Here is an 18,698-nt window from a genome sequence, read left to right as displayed (position 1 = left end):
GGACCCAAAAAGAGAGCTGTCATCCGACCTTGAGTGCACAAAAGAATTTCGGTTGGACAACTGTTGCGGGGATTCTGCTCATGCATAGAACTATGCGCAGGAAACCAGGACCTCAGTGAATTGTGGTGTACCAAAAATTCACCTCAGTACCCTGAACCCCTATCCGACTAGCATCAGTGTCTCATTCGTTCTCTGTCCTAAAGCAAAGCTACCAATGATTAGACAACCCAGAACAAGCGACTTGGGGTACTCTCAGGAATGGTGGGAATCAAGAACACCATCAGCATTGTTACAATTCCATAAAACACAAAGGGAGAAATCATATTATAAGGATAGTGGAAACAGGTCCTATAGCACCTTGCGTGCCACCCTCCCCTGGCTAGAAGCTAGTTTTATAATAATAGAAGGTCTCTAGACTTGAATGAGGAACCCCATACCTCTAAGATCAGCTTAGGTGAATCACATCACAGGATCAGCAACGCTCTCTGTGTCTGGAAAGGTTTTCTCCAAGTGCCTGTATCATGCATGCAATGCAATATTAAAGGCACCCAAGTTTCAGATATTTGCAGCTGTGTGCTTGTGTCTAGAGCGTGGGCCGATCAACCTGAATTCAACAGCATACATTGTTATTTGACCTTGATGGCTTCTGCACACAGTGTTCAGACTAAGGTCGCGGTGTAAGTCTAGGGATGTGAAAAACAGACCGTTCTCATGTGAGGAAAAAGCAAGCAAGCAGTTGAACTTATAATAATAGCTACCTGTAGTGTTGTGTGCAAAAGCAGCAAAGTGTCAAGATGGCGTTTAACATCTAAAACGCTTATGCTAACATAGCAATGTGTGCAGGCAAAACCCTGTCTTCACTACACAACCAACCCTTTGTGGGGTATGTTGAAGCAAAGAAAGGGAAAGGCTGTGCAGAAATGGACCAACTCCCGATGGATCTGCTCTACATTAAAATCTGCTATGTGTTGGCCAAGAGCAAGCCCCTGAGGGCGTGCGTGCTCATTCCACCAGAACCAAGGCGCGGTCACTGCATTAGCATGCGGGGTCCCAGCCCTGGACATCTGTCAGACAACAACATGGACCTCTCTGCACATGTTCACACAACATTACTGCCTGGACATTCTGAAAGAAACACGTTAGTTAGATTCCTCACATTAGAATATCCCCAGGCTGGATCCGGAAAGATTTTTCGTCAGCAATACCCTTGCACGTCGCTAGGCGTCGTCTGCGGCTCCGCGTCCGTCGTCAGCGTCGTGATCGCCGGAATGACGTCGTCGGAGTCCTTAGACGCCGCCCTCGCGCGCTGACGTCAGTTCTTCTTTTTTCCGCGCCAGTAAGTGCCGATCCGGAAAGAGCATACCCTTTTAGTCACTTTTTGACTAAACTTTTTGAACTCTTTTGGTTCCATTTCCAGTCGACCTCGACTCTGGTGCCAGTAGGGATGCCTGGATTCAAACCGTGCGATGCCTGTCACCGCCTGATGTCGGTCACGGACCATCACCGCCGGTGTCTCTACTGCCTTGGGGCCGACCATGATGTCGAGTCGTGCCTCGACTGCCGGGCCTTGATCTCAAAAGGCTAGGCGGGAGCGGTCCCGCAAGCTGCTCGAGATCTGGCAGTCGGCTCCCCGCCGCTCTAGGTCCCGGTCGAGGAGGAGGTAGAGGGACCGGTCGCGGAGCCGCAGTCATCACCGTTTGTCGGGGTCAAAGTACTTGCATTCCGGTAAGTCGAGGCGCAGCAAGAAGTCGAAGAGGCGACATCGCTCTTCCGACTCCCCTCGCCAGTCGCGCGACTCGGGTGAGGGTTCGGGTGGCACCACATGCGCAACTCCATCGGAGCCGCGGGAGTCGCGTCCGACCCCATACCCTCTGGTCCCTGGGTCTGACGCAACTCCGGCGGAGATCAGAGACTTCCTCGTGGCCATGAGGAGTCTGGCTCCGCCGTCGACGCCTGCCGGCGGGCCTTCGTGCCCCGCAGGCTCGACTGGGAAGCCTAGTGAGCCGTTGGCTCCGGTGCAGTCGTCGACTTCGGTCCTGACGCCGCAGGCTCCCACGGGATCCAGGCCTGGTTCCCTGTCGACGCTGGTCGACCTTACGACTCCTCCGCGGGCGCCGACCCCTCCGGTGCCGCCCCCGGCGCCGCCTTCAGACAACGCTGTCCCCAGTTTTAGTCCGGGCCCGGCATCCGAAGCGGCGCCGTATCCGGCGCCAATGGATGACAGGTTCATCTTCCGCCCGGCTCCGATCATTCCACCTGTGTACCAGGAGTCGGATGACTGGGATGACTGGGAGGGGTCTGAGGACCCTCTGGCACAGCCGTGCCAGTTATCTCAGGACTGGGCAGAAGAACTGGGGGATGCCAGTGGTCTTGACACCTCCCCTGACACTGGCTTCATCTCTCCTCCCTCCGTGGCTACGGAGGAGGGTGCTACATATTCTGTGGTGCTGCGCAAGGCAGCCAAAGCCCTTGGGCTAGAGCTCCCTGCTGTGGCCGTGAGGACTAATCTCCTCACTGAAGTGCTTCAACCACCAGTAAGCTCCTCGGAGCCTCTGCTGCAGTTCAATGAAGCACTGACCGACGTTCTGATGAGCACCTGGTCCAAGCCCGCCACTGTCCCTCCTGTGGACAGGAACGTGGCCCGGCACCACTGCCCTGCACCGGGCGACCCCAGTTTTCTGTCGGTGCACCCCACGCCCGAGAGCCTGGGTATCCAGGCCTCTACCTTCCAGACCGCCTTCCCGTCTGCTCCCCCGGATCGGGAATCCAAAAGGTTGGAACAGTTTGGGAAGAAGCTGTTCTACTCCCTTAGTTTGGGGTTGCGGTCTATCAACACCGCGTGCCTTTTGGACCGTTACACCCACTCCTTGTGGGATACGGTGGCGGACGTGCTGCCTCAGTGTCCGGAGGAGGCCCGGACACGGCTCGCCCAGGCTCTTGCCTAGGGTCGTGATGCGGCACGGTATTCAATCCGATGTGGACTGGACACAACGGACTCGCTAGGCAGGGCAATTGCGACCACGGTGGCGATTCATCGCCACGCCTGGCTGAGATCCACGAACTTCTCCGGGGATGTCCAGAGCACCCTCATGGACATGCCCTTCGATGGCCATCTCCTTTTTGGCGACAAAGCGGATAGTGCGCTGGAGCGCTTTAAGGACTCCAGGGCTACGGCCAAGTCCTTGGGCCTCTCGGCCCCGCGCCCCCAATCTTTCTCTTTTCGCCCCTTTCGTGGCCAAGGAAGGGGCGCCCCCTCACGTCCGTCTAGCCACAGGCCGCAGAACCAGCCTCAACGCGGTCGCAGACGTGGATTCCGCCGAGGCAAAGCAGGGGGACAACGAGCCGGTCCGTCCACATCTGCCCCAGCAGCATCCGCCTCAAATCCCTCCTAGTCCGAGCTTTCAGGCCCATTCCACGCCAGTGGGAGGCAGAGTTCGCCATCACCTGCTCCACTGGCGTACCATCACATCGGACAGGTGGGTGCTGCAAATCGTCCGAAGGGGCTACGCCCTCCCCTTTGAGGCGACCCCTCCAGCCATGCCAACGCAGTACCACCGCATGTCGGGGGATCACTTGCAACTTCTGCAGGAGGAAGTTACGGCCCTCTTGGCCAAGGGGGCCATCGAGCGCGTTCCTGGCCCAGAAGTAGGTCGGGGTTGTTATTCCCGCTACTTTCTGGTTCCCAAGAAGGGCAAAGGGGGCCTACGCCCTATCATGGACCTCAGGAGCGTCAACGCCTTCCTCCGGAAGGAGAAGTTCAAGATGCTCACCTTAGCTCAGGCTGCCCTAGACCCTGGAGACTGGATGGTAGCGTTGGACTTGCAGGACGCTTATTTCCACATCCCCGTCCTGCCGGCCCACCGGCGTTACCTGCGCATCGCGGTATGCCACAAGCACTTTCAGTTTACCGTGCTCCCCTTCAGCCTCACCAGTGCGCCTCGGGTGTTCACGAAAGTGATGGAGGTGGTCGCAGCTCACCTGCTCAGATTAGGGGTTCCAGTCTTCCCCTATCTCAACGACTGGTTGTTGAAGGCGGGCTGGCCCCAGGCAGTCGTCTCCCACCTCCAGACTACGGTCGACCTCCTGCATTTGCTGGGGTTTTCCATCAATGTGCCGAAGTCGCATCTGAGTCCCTCCCAGAAGCTCCTCTTCATCGGAGCAGTTCTGGACTTGGTGCAGTTCCGGGTCTATCCTCCGGAACAGCGGGTTCGGGATATTCAGGCTCTGATTCCGATCTTTCGGCCTTTATCCCGGGTTTCGGTCAGGTTGGTGCTGCGGCTTCTGGGTCTGATGACCTCCTGCATCCTGCTGGTACATCACGCCAGGTGGCGGATAAGGGCTATGCAGTGGGACCTGAAGTTTCAGTGGGCCCAGCATCGGGGCAACCTGTCAGACCATGTCTTGATCTCAGAGGGCACTGCACGACAGTTGCAGTGGTGGCTCACGGACCGCGATTGGGTCAGTGGCAGATCCCTCTCCCTTTCCCAACCGGAGCACACAGTAGTGACTGATGCGTCCCTCCTGGGATGGGGGGGCCACATGGGAGAGGCGGAGATCAGAGACCTCTGGTCTCCGGTGGAGTCCCGGCTCCATTTCAACCTATTGGAGCTGCGGGCGATCCGGCTTGCACTGAAGGCATTCCTTCCCTCTGTTCGGGGAAGTGTAGTGCAGGTGTTCACGGACAACACCACCTCCATGTGGTATTTGAACAAACAGGGCGGGGTGGGGTCGTGGACCCTTTGTCAGGAGGCTCTGGGCATCTGGACATGGCTGGAACATCAGGGCATCACCCTGGTGGTTCAACACCTGGCGGGCTCTCTGAACGCCAGGGCAGACGAACTCAGCCGCCGGTGCATGATGGATCACGAATGGCGTCTGAACTCGGACGTGGCGCAAGGCCTCTTTCGGCAGTGGAGAGAGCCTTGGTAAGATCTATTCACCACCGAAGAGAACGCGCAATGTCAGCAGTTCTGCTCGTTGGAGTTTCCAAGGCGGCACTCGCTCGGAGACGCTTTTCGTGGCGAATGGAGTTGCGGTCTGTTGTACGCCTTTCCGCCTATACCACTTCTGCCCAGCGTGCTGAAGAAGATCAGGCGCGACCGGGCCCAAGTCATCCTGGTGGCTCCGGATTGGGCACGAAGATACTGGTATCCCGAGCTACTCAGTCTATCGATCGGCTGCCTCTTCAGGAGGACCTTCTGTTGCAGCAGCAGGGGACAGTCCTCCACCCGAACCTGCCCAGCCTCCACCTCAATGCGTGGAGATTGAGCCGCGACAGTTGATGCCATTTGACTTGCCTCCTGAAGTCTGTAATGTTATTCTGGCAGCCAGGCGTCCCTCCACAAAATCGGTATACGTCTGCAGGTGGAACAAATTTGTAGCATGGTGCACAGCAAAGTTCTCCTCTTTTTTTTCTTTCCCTGGCCCAGCAGGGCTCTGCTCTGGGCACCCTCAAGGAATACCTTTCGGCTATTTCTGCTTTCTTACGGCTTCCTGATCAGCCTTCTCTTTTTAAATCCCCTGTTGTTTCTCGATTCTTTAAGGGCATTACTCACATGTTTCCTCCTGTCCCTTTCGTAATGCCTCAGTGGGATTTGAATCTAGTGTTGACCTATCTGATGTGCGCTCCCTTTGAGTCACTTCATAATTGTCCCCTTTGTCTTCTGACTCTAAAGACTGCTTTCCTGGTTGCCATCACCTCTGCTAGAAGGGTGAGTGAGCTCCAGGCTCTATCTTCTAAGCCTCCTTTCCTTTCTGTCCATCTGGACAAAGTTGTTCTCAGGACTCATCCTTCCTTTCTCCCTAAGGTGGTAACTGCCTTTCATATCGGCCAGTCTGTTACACTGCCCACCTTCTTTCCGCCTCCGCATCCCTCGAAAGAGGAAGAGAGGCTCCGCCGTCTGGACCCAAAACCGGCGCTGTCCTTCTATCTGGACCGCACCCAACTGTTCTGAGTGGACGACCAACTCTTTGTTGGCTACGTGGGCGCTGAGAAGGGGCGGACGGTGCACAAGCAAACCATCTCTCGGTGGGTCGTTTTGTGTATCAAGGCCTGTTATTCCTTAGCTTCAAAAGGAACCTCCTGTGGGGCTGAGGGCCCATTCCACTCGGGCCACAGCGGCGACCACTGCCCTGGGCCGGGGAGAACCCTTGCAGGACATTTGTCAGGCAGCAACGTGGGCCTTGCTGCACACGTTTGCCAAACATTATTGCCTAGACAGCCAAGTCCGGAGAGACTGCTTCTTTGGCCGTTCCGTTCTCCAGGACTTCCTGGTGTGATCTTGGTTCGCAGACCCACCTCCGGGGGTCGAATTGCTGGGGTATCTATTCTAAGGTGAGGAATCTAACTAACGTGTTTCTTTCAGATGAACAAGTTGCTCACATTCGGTAACGATATATCTGTAAGAAACATTAGTTAGATTCCTCACCGCCCCACCCATCCTCCCCGTTCTGCGAACCGATCTCTAGGGTTACGGTCATCCCTTTCAGGGCCCTAGATTCTTGGCACTAGTGTCGGTCTCTTGCATGGCTCTGCGTTCCTGGCGCGGAAAGCTATGTTCAAGAACTGATGTCAGCGTGCGAGGGCGGCGTCTAAGTACTCAGACGACGTCATCCCGGCGATCACGCCGACGACGGACGCGGAGCCGCAGATAACGCCTAGCGACGCGCAAGGGTATTCCGGACGAAAAATCTTTCCGGATCCAGCCTGACGCCTGGGGATATTCTAAGTTAAGGAATCTAACTAACTAGTGTTTCTTACAGATATATCGTTACCGGAGGTAAGTAACTTGTTCATCGGGTCAGTCGAGATGGGCATTTTGCCTCTTTGGTCCTGCAAGTTGTTTTGGTGTGAAATTGTTTCGCAGACCCACTTCTGGGGAGGTATTGCTTGAGTATCTATTCTAATGTAAGGAATCTGGGGCTAGAAGGCTCTGTCAGATGAGCAAGTTACTTACCTTTGGTAATGCCTTATCTGCTAAAGATTTTATCTAGCCTACGGATTGTCAAGACCTTGTGTCTCATAACCACAGGCAGCTATTTGATTATACACCCTTTCTTCTGCCGTACACTAAACATAAAAAATAAATGACTATCAGAAATCAGATAAAGCAAATCCTTTCATGTGTCCCTTTGAAAAAATGTATGGTACTTGAGAACCCACATTATACTATTGAATAAAGTATGTTCACATCAATGATGTTTGTCTGTAAATTCCTGTTGAAGAATTAAATTGTGCTATTGCGATAGACTTTTTATATTTCGCATGAACTTTTTCTTCTATTCGAAACTTTCATTGATTGAAAATGTAGATGAAGTGACACTTAAAGTCCTTGCCAAAATCTGAGTGTATTTAGAAACTTATTTTTGTATTCTCCAGCATTGTGGATGCTTGGAAAAGTAGTGAAATTCTTCTGTGTGCATGTGTATTCTAAACCTGTATTTTACAGCAGTATAAATTGTCGCTTTTCATGCAGCACGATCAGTTTGAAAGCACCATTGGGTTTAAACTCCCAAACCATCGAGCCGCAAAGAGGTTGTGGAAGGTGTGCGTGGAACATCACACGTTCTTCAGGTAAATGCAGAAAACATTGCCCTCTTTTGAAAGTTTGTTTGTCTTATTTTATTCTCTTTTTTCCTTTTAAATCATTTCTTTTTCTGCAGCTCAAAATTTATATCATTCCAAGCAGGGATCAAATTGAAGATTTTATCTTGGGTTTTAGGCAACGTAGTCCTACTGTTACGTCTAGCCCTAGCTTCCCTTCCACTCCATTCTTGAAAGATTAACATTTTCCAGTTCTGCTAAAACACTGTACCAGTCAATGAACTTTGGATAAACAGTTTCCGAGATAAACTGGTAGTGGATTAAATAGCTCCCTTGTAACCAGAACCAGAATGTTATCATAACACAAAAGGTTTTACAATATGCAAATCTGTCTTTTTTATGCCAAAAACAGCAAAGAGAATGTAAATTACATCACCAAGAACCAAATTCCTCATGAAGCAGTGTAGCGTCAGAAACAATTAATGAGATGCATCTGCTACCTTGCCAGTGCTTAATTTGAGCTGGTGGTTGCAAGTGGGGCCCACTGGCACTTATTTTCCTCATCAGACTTTGACCAAGAACAAAAGAGAGATAAACACAAAAGGGGTAAAGAAGGAGGAAGAGAAAGCTGGAAAAGCAGTGACAAAGAGAGAAAGCGGAGATGACAAAGAACATACAGCCATGAGACCATCTTCGGGACTCAGCGTTTTAAGCGAATCACTCCTATGAATACCAACATAAACAGACTAATCAATACATCCAGTGACACTCAAAATCACCTGCTTACAACAAAGCAAACACCGGTGTCAACACTCCAGTGTTAACTAGCCAAACTATCAAAATTACAAAGATTACAAAAATAACCAGACCACAAGAATTGCTCTATTTAATCTGCCACCAAACGTGCTCTGAAGAAACATATTGTATCACCCCGAGTGCAGACACCTCAAGTGTGAGCAACTCAAGTGAACAGAAACTTTCAACCAATGAAACCTGGTGCCAAAAGTGCTCCAAAGAAACCTATCATGTCACCCCAATTGCCGACACCTCAAGTGTAAACAGCCTTTCAACCAATCATTAACCGTCATTAGAACATACCTTGCTCCTTGAGCATCAATTCCAAGTAACCAACTTAAGTCTGAGTATTACTGTGGAAATAAAATGCACATTTAAGCTTATTACTACAGACTTACTACAGAAAATAAAATACCGCATGCAAGGGCAAACCAGAGAGCAACTGAATTTGAATCATCTCTAAAATTACAACTCAAAACCATTAGTCCTCAACTAGTATGGGTCATGACACAAACAAAATCAGCAAATAAGTAATCAACCAACAGGTATACTTACTAGCATTCCGAAAAGACAGGCCGACTAAAATGTCTGATCAAGGCAGGATATACAATTAACACACGCTGACTCAAAAGTCTTGGTCATGTAATTGACATGGTAACACACCACAACTTAATGTGAACTTCCGCTTTAGAAACACGGAGCCTAAATCACGTGGGAAGTCAGGCTCAAAATGGTGGCCATCTTGGAGTAACTGCTCCAGTGTAACGGTATATCGTCAAAAGCCTACATTCAGTCTTTCACTAGTACTGAGATATCGGTTTCAAACTTAAATGACTTAAAATAAGTACCCCATAAACCGATGTAATTGCGGCCATGACATGTAGAGTATTACAACGCTCGTAGTACCGCATCGTATCTCTATATTTACAGCATGATTCAAACAACCTCACACCAACAGTGGCCATCTTAAAATATAATAAGACACATTAAAACTGAGCATCCATCCATCCTTCTGGCAATATTTGAAAATTGATGGCAGACTGAAAGAAATATACACAGCTGCCCTGCCTGATGGTTTAGTGTAATATAAATGCAACTGAAATTTCTTGAAGCACAGCTACTGAAAATGGTATCCATCTTCTAATAGGTAATGGAGCTAAGCAATCCATGTTAATCGATCTGCTCATTAAAGATCGATGTACAAAGAGGACTCATAAGCTATCCGGGATGCTCTGATTCTGGCATGTTATCAAGAAATCACTCCAATAACTTCTAGAAAATCAATCAAACCATTATATCTTTCAATAGCCAGCATGTGAATAAACCTAACAATCCACATATTCAGCAAGTAATTTAAAGTAAGACGTTGCATCTCCCAATGAGTATAAATATAGCAGAGTGTATGTAGGAGCAAGATCAAATATGGACTCCATCTACACACAAAATCAATATAAAAATCCACATATAGGGAACATTAAATAGTGTCTAATGTCTGCAATTCCACAAATTGGTTAAGACCTTTTTCTACAGTCTTACCTAGCCAAATCAACCTGTTTTCCCCTCATTGTAAGCAGGCGATCTATAACATGACTGTGTTTAAAGCATTCAAGACCCTCTAAAAGTGTCATTTTCAAAATGGTATCTTCAAATCTGACTTCACCCTTGGAAAGGATTTTGAATGGCTATTCATTTGAGGGTAAACAGCACATCTCTATCTGCAACCAATCTAAAGTTAGTACTTTTTAAATGTAATAAAGTAACCCAGTTTTAGACAATGGAATGTTCTGATTGTGTATGCCAATTTTACCTTGTTTCCATCAAAATTATTGAAAGAACTGTTAATTCTCAACTGGAACACAACTCTTCTCGGTCCTTAATCTTCAGGGTATAGACCAGATGATAACACAGAATCTTTGCTACTTGCTGTAACTGAGGACTTGAGAAGGATTCTGGACCTGGGTGGCAGGGCCGCTTAACCCCTTGAGTGCCCCGCCCTGTGCCGGGCGTTTCATTAGCGGGCGGGGTTCATGACGAGATAGTCTCGTCATGGGCACAGCGCAACCGCGCTCCATGACGAGACTATCTCGTCATGGGCACTGAAGGGGTTAAGTCATTTTATTTATTGTTGACATTCGGCATGGTATTATACAGTGTCTTCTTATTATGACTTCTGCATTTTGGTATATGCAAGAAAGCATTGTTATGGATACCTTAATTTCTTTGAGATAGAGTCCCAGTAGTTTCCTTGCTGTCTTATGAATCCACTCTTTTTTTTCTTGCGATGTTGTGCCCCTGAGAGCTGATTATTAATCCCTACACTATAAACCAATTAGTCACGTTTATTGGCATCCCTGGTATGATCCTTTGGATTTAGTATGGTTTCTTAACACTATATTTTGGTGTCCATCTCCAACAACATTTGAAATTATAAAAACAAACTTTTGGAAGTGCGTGTGAGCCGTGACCGGATCAGGCATAACTGCCTTAAACTGAATAGAGGCAAAATGAAGGGGGAATAAAAAATCTCTCATGAGTTTGGTCTCCTGATTCGTGGGCAAGTGAGTTTGAAGCATCTCCCACCAGCCAATTCAGCCAAAAATCTGGGTGTGATCAGCAGCGTCCTCCTCTTTTCAGTCTTGTTTGTCATAACTGTGACAGCAAGGTCCACAATTTGCACTCACCCAGATGTCAGCAAGCCACCAATTCATATGAGAAGCTGAGTCAATCGCGGAGATTGCTGCTGCCGCAGTCTGAAGCAGCGCGCACAGTACCCAGATACGGGCTCAAACGGGAAGATATGATCATTCCACCCTACTCGGAAGCTCCCTCCTAGTCACAGAGGGATGCCTTATCCGTACGGGGGAAAAAAAAAAAGGGGGAAAGCTGCGGACGCAGACGCGGTGGACTCCCGGCCTTTCTGACAGCCTTCTCTCCCCCCTCCGGCCTGCTGCTTAACGCGCCTTTCCTGTGGCCCAGCAGTGCCCCACTTGGCAGCTGCTGTCCCCTCCTACACTAGCGCAGACTGATCTCCTCCTCCCCCCTCCCTCCTCCCCCTTTACTCTGGACCCCACCCGAGTTTACGACCCTAACCCTGATCCCTCCCATCGCACTACACACACAGGGAGCAGTTTAGTTGTTGGTTCCGCTCCCTGACCGAATCCCTATCCAACCACAGAAACCAATTGTTGGAAGTGTTATCCGGCGCCCCCGCGGCGCTGCCCTACCTAGCGTGCCCTGAATAATACTGATGAGGCAGCGATGGCGCGCACTACGCACAGGAGGCGGCTACGCCCGGACCACACGGAACGCTCCCGCTCGAAGCGCACAGCGTTGCATACCAGACATACTCGGGCACTCGGCGGCTTGGGGAGCACTTCGCTGGGGGGACGATAGCGCGCCACGTACCGCGCATATGGAGCTGAACTGCGAAGCTGCACACTGGGCTCGTCGGATATACGCGCTGACCTGCATGTCTTTGTGAGCTATACTGCACCCTCCTTGTCGCGCTCCAGCCTACACCATGAACAGGACACCAGTGCTCCGCTGCCCGGAGACCCTGGCACTTGGGGGCAAACTCGGTGCCTTGTGCGACTCCCCCTACGGGCCTGGGTGTCTACCGAAAGCGCCGCAACGTGGGCTGAAACACAGCGCCATCCTCTATTGCAGGTAATGCGCTTCAGATGCACCACGACAAAACACAGAAAAGCACCATAGACCCACTTTTACACAATGTACGCATCTGATCTCTATACAAATGTTCACCTGTATACCGCCGCCGGACCTCCGGGTTGCCGGCTGAATGGCTGTGTCTCACCATCTGGACATGTGTGTCTTTGTCTCGCTGACCCGACACTTTAGTTAGTGAATGTACATTGTAAAATGACGCAACTGCGGTTAATAAAGGTTTTAAAAAAAAATAAAAAAATAAATGAGAAGCTGAGTCAATGGTCCAGCTTGGCCCCAAGAACCACAGCATAATCTGAACCACCAAAAGATCCATCATGTAAATTATGCAAACAAATGACTTTTAAAATTATGACAAGCCTGCTTGTCAGGACACACAATGACATCTTAGAGTGTCAAAGTGATTGCACCGTTGCATATTAGGTCAACCCTGATTTTAGGTTCCGCCTGTGCAGAGCTTGTGCTGTGTTTGTGAAATCTATTGTATTTAATATAAATTTTAAAAGGCCCTTGCTTTTCATTGGTTCATGTGCTTGCCACACAAAAAAAACATATTATCAATCCCATAGGCTAAACATAATCCATTTATCAGTGCTTCTTTGTTTACTGTTGGAGAACAAAGTTTGTTCATTACCGCAACTCAGTCTCACAGCATTAATGTCGGACAGAGAGAGAACCAGCTAATGTTTTTAGTCCCCTCTCTAATAAGTTTGATATGGTGAAAGAACCTGTTTAAAACAATCATGTGTATGATTACAGTTCGTTGTATATTTGATCATTTAAACCAGTGTAGCATTGGCATCAGAGAGAACTATTCTTTTCAGTTTGGTTTAATGTCTGGTTGAAATGGTGAGAGTCGAGTTTGACCCTGTGTGGCAATTCGGAGATCTAGAAACTTCCAAAAACACATGTTCTGCTCTGTTTATGCCCATTTTGCCTGCTGGTGGCTGGGGGATACTTTAATTGCTGGGTTAAAATTTATGACAAAACTCCATCACTTCATGTAATGTCACATTTGCAATCTCATCCCATGCAATTTTTTTTGTTTCTGCTAAACAACAAAGTACGTCTTCCTTAGGGTTCAGAGTGCCTTAGCTCAACCACTGCTGTGACAAAATAAATGAGACCACATCTCTAATGCTGTTAAGTCCATGCATTAGTTTCTATAAAGAACAACCATTTGGTAAAGTTAGTAGGTATGGGTTTAATGTACTAAAGCTAAAATCTTAGCACATCAGAGTGAGAAACAAAGGGGGGAGCCAGTAGGAGTGGAGAGAGAAAGGGGTATAATTGTAAAGTAGTCCTTCTTGCAGTTCAATGCAAGCCCTGCTGTGGGGATGGAATGATGTACTCAGCTAGCCAATAGCATCTGGGGACAGATGACTACTCCACTGGGCTGAGCCACATTGTAATTGACAAACTCTCAAGGGAGTGGCTGAAAGAGTCTGGTGTAAGAAAGCTTGTTGTTGAAAGGGGCGGACCCAAATCCCACTCTACTTATTGTAAGCAATAGGTCTGTTCGACAACTGTGCTGTAAAACCCATGCCTACAACTGCATTGAGTTTAATCATCTTATTGCAGCATGTGCAGCTCTGAGCCAACTTTTAACTGGCAAGTCCCTGGTAAAACTCTTAGATCTGCGAATATGGAGGTTCCAGCCTCAAGGACAGCAAGAATTGATACATGGCTGTTACTTCTCTGTCGTTGGAGCAAAACTTTGAAACACCCTGCCTTTCTTTGGTTCATCTTTGTTGAAGTTTAGGAAGGGCACAAAATACTTGGTTATTCTCTTTGATGCAGTCGGGGTAGGGAGATAGGATGATTGTCAAAGTCTTGTTCGATCTTTCGCCTAATGCCATGAAACTCCCCTGTAAATGTGCTCTTAACTACTCAATAAACTGCCCTCATCAATCTGCTCCTGTTGTCCACGGCCATGGGCTCTATATTCCTCTCTAAAATCAAGTAATTTTTGGCCTAAGTAAGGTGTATGTCGCATTTGTAGAAATATTCGTGCAAATGTGCATTCTGGATTCTGGGTGTAGATTGTAGGCACCTGCTGCTTAGATCTTTCTGTTTTTGGCAGTCTGATTGTGTCCTGGCTGTGGGTGTGCAGAGAGTCACCACTAATGGTGATCTAATCAACTAGCGAGATGGGATGCTGGTCATGATAGCGTGAGATTAATTTTTACAGTTGCTATAAACACTTCTAAATTTTAGTAGCACAGTCTATTTTAATATGTCCACAGGCTTGATAATTCAATTATATTTTCGCTCGCAGCTTTAAATCCCTTTGCTCAAGTTTTTTATTTATTGGCCACTCAGATGCAATATATGCGACACCAACATGCAATGAAAATTGCTAAATTGAACCCTACTACTAAAATGACCATTTATAAGTAGCCATCCAGTGTTGTTAGAGTATTCAGTTGATTAGGAGCTTCAATTTTAAAATCATCTGGATCTAAAGGCAACATTTACAAATGTAACATTTACGGGATGGCATTGTGATTCATCAATACAGTGGTTTCTGATGTGTTCACAAATCATCAGGATTGTCCAGCATCAGTATACTTGCATTGCATGAAGGACAGACATGTTTTATATGTGGGTCTTTAACAGGAAGAAATACAGTAGGTTCAATTTTCCTGAATTGCAAATTCTTAGGTTCTGCTGTAAGCCTTAACAAATGCAATATGTTTTGATGCACTGTCTACATCCAACATATATGTGTAGGTATTACAAATATACAATTGCTTCTTGGACCAAATGTATTCAGCAATTTTACCTCCTTTGGTTTTTTTCTTCTATTTTTCTTCTTTTTGTGGACTCATAGCGTAGAGTTTGTGAGCATGCCTTTTTGTTTTTTTAAAGATTTGCTTTTTTTTCTTACACTCAGGATTAATGCATCAACATTATTTCTCAGTTTCCCATTTGTACTTTTATTTTTTGACTGAAATTTGAAGGTAGTTCTAGCTACCATTACCACCTGATATTTTTGCCTAAAATATTCAGCACTTATTGCTTCTAAATACCTACCTTAACATTGAGTTGATAAACATTGTTTGGCGATGGGATAATCGAAAAATCAGGAACTTGTATGATCAGTTAATAGGCACTTTGAGCCAATAACGACATTGTGATAGACTAATAAGATAAAAGAATTTTAGAAGCCCAAAAACAATGGAGGTTCATTTAGACCCTTTGATAATGTTTTGTTCCCTTGCTCTACATACTGTGTCCAGGGAGAAAAGTAAATGCATATGTTGAGCAAGCAGCCTGTGTACTCCTAATAATGATAACTTGCTACTCCTCCGAAATCTTTTTAGACATCCTGTGTTCTTGCTTTTTCTGAATTCGAAACTTAATGATCGGAAAGCAGAAGTGTTGCTGAAATGTATCAGTAAAACACCTCCTCGTCATCACGTGTTCTCCAAATAACAGCAGTCAATTAATCTGCTCTCATTTCTATCTCAAATATTGCATTATGACGCATGTGAGTGGGTATAATTTGATAAAATAGTTGTCATGTAATAATTGTTTTTAGAAAATACGTAATAACAGGTAAATTACAATTTAAACGTGTTCTGTTATCTTGGTGGTCTAAAAATCGAATTTGTTGGCTATAGGACTGATGCCTTTTATTGATCCACCAAAGTATACGAAAAAGTGAGAGATGGAATTCCTGAATTAATCTCAGCCACTGGTAATTACTCGGCTCAAACACAATCAACTCTTATTTTGCACACCATGTTACCACAGTTTGGACCCAGCTATATGCACATCAATCTCAACCCTGCTCAAGTCGGAACAGTCAAGCCCGAACTGCCAAGGCAGGTCCTTCCTGACCTGGAACACAAGCAACCCAGGACTTGTTTCTCCCTAGATCAAGACTGATTTGCATATAGCTGGGTCCAAACTCAGGTGGCATGGTGTGCAAAATAACGATGGATTGGAATGTGGCCCCCAGAGATTACCAGTCGCTGAGATGAATTCAAGCAACCTATCCACCACTGTTTTGTATACTTATTATGTCGCCCTAAGTGGGAAGTGTATACCCAGATGTGGGTCTTGTGCAAACTGTCCCTGGAACGAAGCTGTACCAGAATGATGAGCTCTAAATTAGGGCGAAATCAGTCCTGGGTTGCTTGTGTTCTGGTTCAACCAGTCCTGGGTTGCTTGTGTTCTGGTTCAAGGAGGACCTGCCTTGTCAGTTCTGGCTGGACTCTTCCTATTGGAGTAGGGTCCAGACTGATTTGCATATAGCTGAGTGCAAAAACTGAGGTGGCATGGTGTTCAAAATAACCATGGATTGAAATGCAGCCCTAGTGATTACCAGTGGCTGAGATTAATTCAAGCATTCTGACCATCACTGTTTTGTATACTTATTTTATTGATACAGTAGCAGAAGGAAAATAATAGGACGTTAATTGAATTATTTAAAAAAATGTAACTTTATAATGCATTTTTATTAATTATTACAGCTTGTGAACATTTTGCAACTTTAAAGGAATTTGTTAAAAAATGTGAACACCTATTGAACCTTTCTTTTCTCTAATATGGGACTGTTCTATATGGCTAATCGGCTGGGTTATTTTTGTGTCACAGTCACTGGAAGGGTCACTTATTTATGACCCTCCCGTGTAAATAGAAAAATATTTCGCATGGAAGGCATCCAGAAAACACGAGCCTTTAACCCCTTGAGTGCCCCGCCCTTTCCCCCTCCTGTGCCGGGCATTGCATTAGCGGGCGGGGTCCATGACGAGATAGTCTCGTCATGGGCACAGCGCAACCGCGCTCCATGATGAGACTATCTCGTCATGGGCATAGAAGAGGTTAAGGACGAACAACTTCAGAACCCTAACCTTCCCCAAAATGAAAGGCACTTGACTCGAGCGTGCAGCCCTGTTGACTTTGTCACTGTATGTTTTCTATGACTTACGGGCAAGAAGACATTGGAAGAGACACGATTCTGAGCGAAGAATCAAACCATTTGATTTGACTTTAATAAAAGATTTAATCATGTTATTATGCGCAAGGGTGGAAAAGGAATTACTCTTCTAAAGGTCGTTACCAAGTTGAAGATGTCAATGTTATGTACCTTGTTACTGATACTCTGATTGATGTTCTGCTTGCTTATATTGCAACATTTTACCTCTTCGCTGGTGTCTGTCATTGTCACAGGCTCAAGTCACCTGATAAACCTCCGAAAGCCAAGTTCCTAACTTTGGGTTCCAAGTTCCGCTACAGTGGCCGCACTCAGGCAGAGACGCAGCAGGCTAGTACCATGATAGACAGGCCTGCCCCCTACTTTGAGCGCACCTCTAGCAAACGTATCTCGAGGAGCCTCGATGGAGGTAAGTAATGACGAGCATTGGTAATGTCAATAGGTCTCGCATTTGTTAGAGATAGAGCTATTGGGGTTGTAAATGACAATGTCTTTTGCCAATGTATTTTAATTTGTAGTAGAGTAGATGTATGTGGTGTGGAGTAGAAATATGTGGGTTGAATTGGAATGTTAGTTGTGGAATTGTGTAGAGTGAATTTGTGTAGTGGGATTCTGGAATTATGTGGCATATTGGATAGATAGGGATGCAGGCATTTTTTATTCAGATACTGTATTTGTTAATGTAGTTTTGAGCGCTTGGACGCCTCAGGGCAGCAATGCGCGCTTTATAAATCTACGTTTCATTTCATTTCATTCATTTCATTTCAAATGTATTCCACAGAAGGGACAGCCTGGGGTACATGTGCATGCACCTGAACGTCGACAATGTACCTGTAGCATGAGGTGCACTTTGTTTTGTATGTACTAATTTTTGCCTACAGTAAACTTCAAGGTTGCACCAGCGTGCGCCGTAATCACTGGTAAGTCTAAAAGTGGTGTACCACAAACTGGCTTTCACAAACCAGTCAGGCTTAATGGGTTCTAGTAGGACCATTGCACACTTACCCATTATAACCTCTCTGTAAGTATGTGCATGTGCACTATATTCACCCCATACGTACACACAGTGTATATTACATATGTGTGCATATTCATGAATAAACGCACTGTAGTTTGTTGTGTACATATGTCTATATCTGCGCATCAACGGAGTGTAGCCCAAGTGTGCATGTTTACAATTGTGTAAAATTGTCTGCGAATATGCAAGGTGCACCTCTTGCATCTCGTAAATATTCATATCTGAGCTTTCATACAGTGCACATTTTAATGTACGTGCATATATCTGAATGAACAGTTAACTTCCTGTAGATAAATGCGTGTACCACAGCGTACATTGCACACACATAGCACAATGTTCTTCCCATAGGTTGATGTGTACATCTTTTATATTCCTGCTTATCAGAATCCCAATAATTAATAAGTGCAACTCCTCTGCTCACCGCCATACAGGAAGTTGTTTAAGATTGTGTGCACCCTAGAACCCGCAGAGAACAACTTCACGCCACAAACAAGTGTCCTTGATATAACCATATAGCGACCACTTCCCACCTGAAATCCTGCCCCCTTACCAGATGTAGTCACTAATTCAGACACAACTGTGTGCCAGACAACACGCTCTGCAAGAAATAAACTTTACGGGGGACATGTGTGAAACTAGGACCTGCGTACATAAACATGCATAGAGGGGGCCGCAGGTGAAGCTAGGACGAATCCCTGCTTACACATACATAT

The 18,698-nt window shown here is 46.7% G+C and overlaps 1 protein-coding gene across 14 annotated transcripts in view; it reads left to right on the top strand.

Moving 5' to 3' along the window:
* EPB41L2 (erythrocyte membrane protein band 4.1 like 2) overlaps positions 1–18,698 on the top strand; it is a 680,749-nt gene that overhangs the window by 406,779 nt on the left and 255,272 nt on the right. For all 14 annotated transcript variants that reach the window (XM_085611888.1, XM_085611891.1, XM_085611887.1 and 11 more), the window contains 2 exons: positions 7,476–7,573; positions 17,204–17,376. In XM_085611888.1, the coding sequence (XP_085468014.1) occupies positions 7,476–7,573; positions 17,204–17,376 (271 nt within the window). The remainder of the gene's footprint in view (positions 1–7,475; positions 7,574–17,203; positions 17,377–18,698) is intronic.

Source organism: Triturus cristatus, chromosome 6, assembly GCF_964204655.1.
Source record: "Triturus cristatus chromosome 6, aTriCri1.1, whole genome shotgun sequence".
NCBI classification, from domain to species: Eukaryota; Metazoa; Chordata; class Amphibia; order Caudata; family Salamandridae; genus Triturus; species Triturus cristatus.
This window is presented reverse-complemented; position numbering and strand designations above follow the sequence as displayed.